Source organism: Vanessa cardui, chromosome 21 (genome assembly GCF_905220365.1).
Source record: "Vanessa cardui chromosome 21, ilVanCard2.1, whole genome shotgun sequence".
Lineage (NCBI taxonomy): Eukaryota > Metazoa > Arthropoda > Insecta > Lepidoptera > Nymphalidae > Vanessa > Vanessa cardui.
The window spans coordinates 8,470,417-8,476,416 of record NC_061143.1 but is presented as its reverse complement, the minus strand read 5'-3'; the positions used below and the strand labels follow the sequence as shown (position 1 = coordinate 8,476,416).

General features: G+C 35.1%; 1 protein-coding gene across 1 annotated transcript in view; it reads left to right on the top strand.

Moving 5' to 3' along the window:
- Positions 1–2,355: 2,355 nt before the first annotated feature.
- The window catches only part of LOC124538845 (neurogenic locus protein delta), a 28,929-nt gene continuing 25,284 nt past the window's right edge, over positions 2,356–6,000 (top strand). Inside the window, exon 1 of the mRNA XM_047116077.1 lies at positions 2,356–2,664. Coding sequence (XP_046972033.1) covers positions 2,617–2,664 — 48 coding nt within the window. The 5' untranslated portion in view covers positions 2,356–2,616. The remainder of the gene's footprint in view (positions 2,665–6,000) is intronic.

Here is a 6,000-nt window from a genome sequence, read left to right as displayed (position 1 = left end):
AAACCATAGAAGTATAAATAATATAAAACCTTTTTTATTATTATTTCAACTTGTTAAAGAATAATCGATAAAATCATTAATAGTTAATCAATTTTTCCTATTATTATTATCGAGCGTTTTTACATCAACCATTTGCATGATTAAAATTTAATCATTTGTAATCCCGCTCCATTAGTAAGTAACGTTAAAATACACCTTGTCTTCGTAATAACGAATTCATTATCTATATCTTTCGATCAATATTTCCTTTTAAGAAATATTACATAATTAGCACTGGCTAAGATAAAAATGGCGGGAATCGATGAATCTCAATATACATGAACATTATGTTATAGACTTTTAGATATAATAAAACTTAAAATATTAAGGCTTAAATCGTAAATTCGGAGTCAATTAAGGTTATAAGGTAGTTACTTATTAAATTTAATTAATTTTAGCACATCATTTTATTGTTAAATATAATTGAGTTTTTTTTGTACGTGATCTAATATTCTGAAATTCCAAACACGTCTATTGTTCAATTAATTATACAATTAAAACTCATGATTTTATGAAAACATCAATTCGAATGAAAAAAAAAATTCTAGCTGGTCATTGAACGCAGTATAAGGTGTGGTCTAATATAGCAGCCTTAAACTAGTTTTTTCTTTAGACTTTACATGAAATAAATTCTATTGAAACCGTTTTACCTGTTGCGTGTTTAATTAATATTAGTATTGGAATTCCCGTTATTATTATGGCAATTTTATTTTGTCTTTTTGCACTATCGACATTTGAATTATGACAAATGAACTCGTTTTAATCAAATATTAATGAACAAGTAGGTTTGGAGTTGAACATAATGATGAGTTTTATGACCGCTGTAAACGTTTCTGCCTTAAGCCACATATATCTAATTAAAATTTAAGTTTAACTCGCTCAGGCAAGATTCTTCTGCACTTGAAATATGTTTTAACGGTTTTATTTCTATTCAACATTGTGTGAACAGTATCTGAAATAAAAAATAAACATATTATTGTGTTACACCGCATTCTTTGAATTAAATAATAAAGATTTTTATGACTGTACGTGTCAAGTTTTAGCCCACCGTACACAATAGAAAAGTCAATGCATGATTGTACACCGCGTCATTTTACCTACAAAGTGTAGGCGTGGCCTAAACGACCAATAAAACTGTAGCGGTTAGGCATAATGATATTAGCTCTATGACAAACATTAAAAATAATAAATCTACTATGATTACGAATTACATACAAATTACTACTTTAATATCTATAAAATATTGACAAATTAAAATAAGATACACATAATTACCTAATTATAAAATTGAGCACATATATTAACAATAAATATCAATGTGCTAAAAAAATGACATCTGATATAAATAATTAGCACAATTTATATTTAAACATATTTAACAAAGAGTTTATTTTAAACGAGAATATTTATTAAAAAAAGAATAAACCATATATTTTTTATCTATGCGTGCACATGTAACACGTTAGGATCAATCAAAGCTACCACATTCGAATTAGCCTCGGGACTATTTAAAAAAAAAACCTGTAATCACCCTTCATGAATATGTTTATCATTCCGAAACGCATCGCGAGAGCAGCTGCGATTTGTGAAGATTTAAAAATTTGCATACGTGAACGGACCACTATCACGCAATTCGTAATTAATCGAAATATTATAAAATTAAAATTTGATTCCAATGATTATATTTTTGTAACATACAAAAATTAAGGTTGTATGGTTAATGTAACTAGATTCATATATATTCATTTCAATTTATCTATTGAACAGTCTTATGAAATTCTATTTAAATTTAAGTTTTTACAATTTTATTGGTTTAAGTTTAATTGATTTAATAAATACTGGTCTAGTAATGCAAAAACAATGTAACTTTTAATTTTAATTGTAAGAACGTTAATTTCTGTTGAAATTGTTGAGTTCTTAATAACAAATGACGTTCCGTAGTTGATTTACAACGAAATTTTAATTTATAACAAAATAAGTACATATTTAACGTAGGTTCTGAAAATTAAATGTGATGCATATTTATAAGATAAAATTACAACACAAAACACAATATTTGCTTAATAAATAATCGCATAGAGCTTCTTTTAAGAAGTTTTTATACGGGTTTTACTACGAGCACGTGTCCAAGACGTTTAGCAAAAGACGGACGGCTGTTTTCCGTATATTTTCTGGTTGAGGGATTGCGGGGCGAGGCACGCGGGGAGCCCGGAGCGGCAGATGCGCCTCGCAGCGCCATCTAGCGGCGCCGCGTCGTCGCCAGGTGTGCCTTGCCCGCACCGCGGCTTCCACCCGCCCTCAGCCTCAGTCCGCCGTCACGCACCGCCGCGAATACATGTCACTACGGCTGCTACAAGCCGGCCGCACGCGCGCGTTTCGAACGTAGTGCACGATACACCGCGACCGGTTTCCGAAGCCGATGAGCGCGACCAGTGACACCTCTTAAGTCTAGTGTTGTGTGACTTGCAGTGAAACTCAGTGCAGACATGTGCGTGTGATGGATTACTCTTCCACCGTCGATTGCTGACGGGCTTCGGATCCCGTATATGCTCAGGCGCCGGTAGTGGACGCGCCAATATGCGCGCCCCCACGGTGCTCATCGCCCTGCTAGGGTTTCTGCCCCAGGTACTGACCGACATCGACACTCGAAACCGCGAATCCCTGTTTGTTTACGTTTCGAATCAGTGTAATCGAGACAATTGCAAATTGAACTTACGTCGGTGGTAGATTTGCAACGGAGGCCGCACCGTCACGACGGGCACTTTCCCACGAGTGTGCCGGCTGTCGAGGCCCCTAGATCGTCCTGGATAGGAGAGGGTGTAGGTTAGGCCCGCGAGTCGTGACCGGGCCCGAGCCAGTCCGAAGAGGCGGTTGTGTGTGTTCGATAGGTTTACCGAGCAAACATAGTTTGTACATAGTTATAAAGAAAGTTCAGGTTTTAATACGGCCGGCGTGGGGTCAGCTAGGTCGCGAGCCTCTTCGTTTAAAATTAGATGCATACCGAGGCTTCGCGATGAAGTCGATTCCAAAAAGGACTAATCTGCGATACATGCATGGACGGGAATAGCTACAGCAGACGAGTTAAGTCTTTACACTCAAGGCGTGATATTTCGGGCAGGGTTAGTAGTTTGGTCTACTTTAACGTAAAAATTTAAACAGAGGATAATTGATTATTACGGTAATAAATATGTTTTAAAATTCAAATAAACATTTGTACGATATATTCGTGTATTGGAGGTCAGTGGCCTATAAACGGTCAAGGTTGTCTCCACGCAACGTTAAGGGTTGTAACATACGAGGTTATAATTCATCATCTCGTATTTTTCTAATAAATGAAATTCCAAGTGTTAAAATTCAATTTCAATGACTTGTCAAATTGTACGCAACATAAACTAACTTTACGTTACTCGAAAACTTTCAATACAATAATTACATATAAAAGAAGATAAACAAGCTTGCAACAGATTATAAAACTATTTATAACCGTTTTAAAGACTATCAATTCTATTAAGTGTTAAATATTGTATAAAATAACTGTTGTATAATACAGATATTCGATTTATTCATATTACAAATACTTTACTGAACTGAGTGTAGAAAAAAACGTTACTAGCTTGAGCGATCCCTTGTAATAATTTTGTTTTATGCGTTGACTTCTCCCGCATTAACTGGTGTCCAATAACAATTCGCTGAGGGATCTATACCCCATGCGCGCGCGCATACAACGACTACTTATTTATTAATATGTTCGCATAAGCACCGTTATTATTACCAACACAAATACACTTTATTAATACATATACGATATTAAACTTGTCCGTGTAACCGGTGCTCTGAGTATTGATCTTGAATTATCGTGTGATTTTCGTGCACTTTCCGCTGCCCTTAACTGTTTCATATTTTTTTATGTCATGTAAAGGTGCAATTATCTGAATCCAGGCGTCGACATTCATTAAAACCTTAAGGTACCTATTACTGACATCGATAAAAACATTTCTAGTTTGTAATTCAATTCGTTACGCTTTTTATGTAAAATGCTACTTAAAGAGATTCGACTTTTTGTTTAAAATCGTCGTCAAAATAAAGCTATAAAGATCAAACGGAAATAAAACGAAAACTCTTGAAATTCTTAAGATTCCATCCAAATTTAGTATCACATTAGTCAGGAACATTTAAAAGTAAAATGAAATGGATAGGTTTTCGTAGATTTTATAATGGAATATAGTTATACGTGTGCAATTTAAGTACGAAAATGCATTATGAATGAAGTGCTCTTGTTTTGTTAGTAAAAAGTACACACTACCAACTGGTTTGTCCTGTGCGGCGATGCATTGATGTAATTGTCGAGATCGGTCAACTCGATTCTTGTGATCTCGATACATCCGCAGGAATCGATGTTGCATTTTTCCTTTTTTTTAATGTGCATAGTATTAAACTTATCCGGCCGTCTTGTGATCGCGTGATCGCTCCACTCGATCGGAAGCGGCATCGGAAACACGTCTGCCCAAAACCGCAACCGAATAATCTCAATTTCCATTTATTATAAATAATTCGGCGAAGGCTAAGTTCGTTCGCATCCCCAATTATTCTATCAAGGATGAAACTTTTAACTTGTATAATTTAACATTTAAATAGGCATAAAACGGTTAAGATATCGTTTTAAATATATTGTAGTGTAGCATTCGTGCGAGTGCTTTACGGTAAGGCATACAGAACAACATTATTTTTATGTTTGCGACATTGCCGTATTAATATCGAGATTGTTCGGCTACTTGCCGGCTATCTAGGACACAGCATGTCAGCTCGTATGAAACGCTGCTGGCCTGTAGGTATCGGTTGCGTACGATTCGTGATATAATCGGTTATATTTCTTAACGTGATATTCTTGAAGTGTGTATGTGGTCGCTCGGCCCACATTGCAAGCAGGTGCGACATTAATGGCTACTCTTAAAGAACCCTAACATCTGCTTTTTTTTCATAATTTACTCGTGCACATGAATTTGAACTGACCACATTGACGACTAGAGTTCGTTTTTGGGACGAGTTAGTTATCACATTCGGTAAAATAACTCGCTTAATTGGCATGTTTATTGCCCTAAACGGAATAAATATTCTACAGTTATTTGAGGTTGGAAACAAAATGAAAGCGCTCGAGCATGAATATACGTCTCCCAAATTTCAAGACATCTGCGTAAAGTGGTTCGCAAAAATTACGATAGTTAAAAATGACATTTTGAACACAACAAAATATTAACAAAGCGAGATGTTTCAATGGTTTCACTCTAATTCCCAGTAGTTACCGAATATTACTTTAATAGTCTGGTACGCCTTAAATCCAGTAATTTCTTCCCTAACGTTTTCACAACAATACAATAATAATTAATCGTCATATGTCATGTTAGCCACAATAAGCATATAAGTATGTGAAGGTATTTAACCCTGTTATAATTTCGTCCATTGTCCGAAGCGGTTTTGTTCTATGAGAACCGACTCAATTATGAGAGAACTCGTACGAAATCCGTGTAATCGTTGGTTTTTAACGTCTTAACTATGAGAAACTTTATATTTCGTCTCATTTATGATGAGAGTTTATAATTGTTCGATTGTAAGCTGTGCGTTATATAAAAGCTAAAGTTACTGTAGAATTATTTAACGTGACTATTTTATTGCTAATGTTCGTTACTTTAGAATAATAAGAATAAAATTGAATGAATGCCACATAGTTTTCTATCTACAAGATTAAACTGCTTAATCTTAACAACTGTCAAGCGAACATTGACAAATGACGAATTCATTATGCCTCTCAAGCGGGAGTCACGCTCCATTGTATTCTTGACGAGCATTATCTCTTTCATTAGAACCGTATTTAAAATAATTTTATTTCTTTCTCCGTTCGATCCCGACCGGACGTTTAATTGATTCCCGATCGCAGAGCGCGAAAAAAAAACAACATGGCGGACA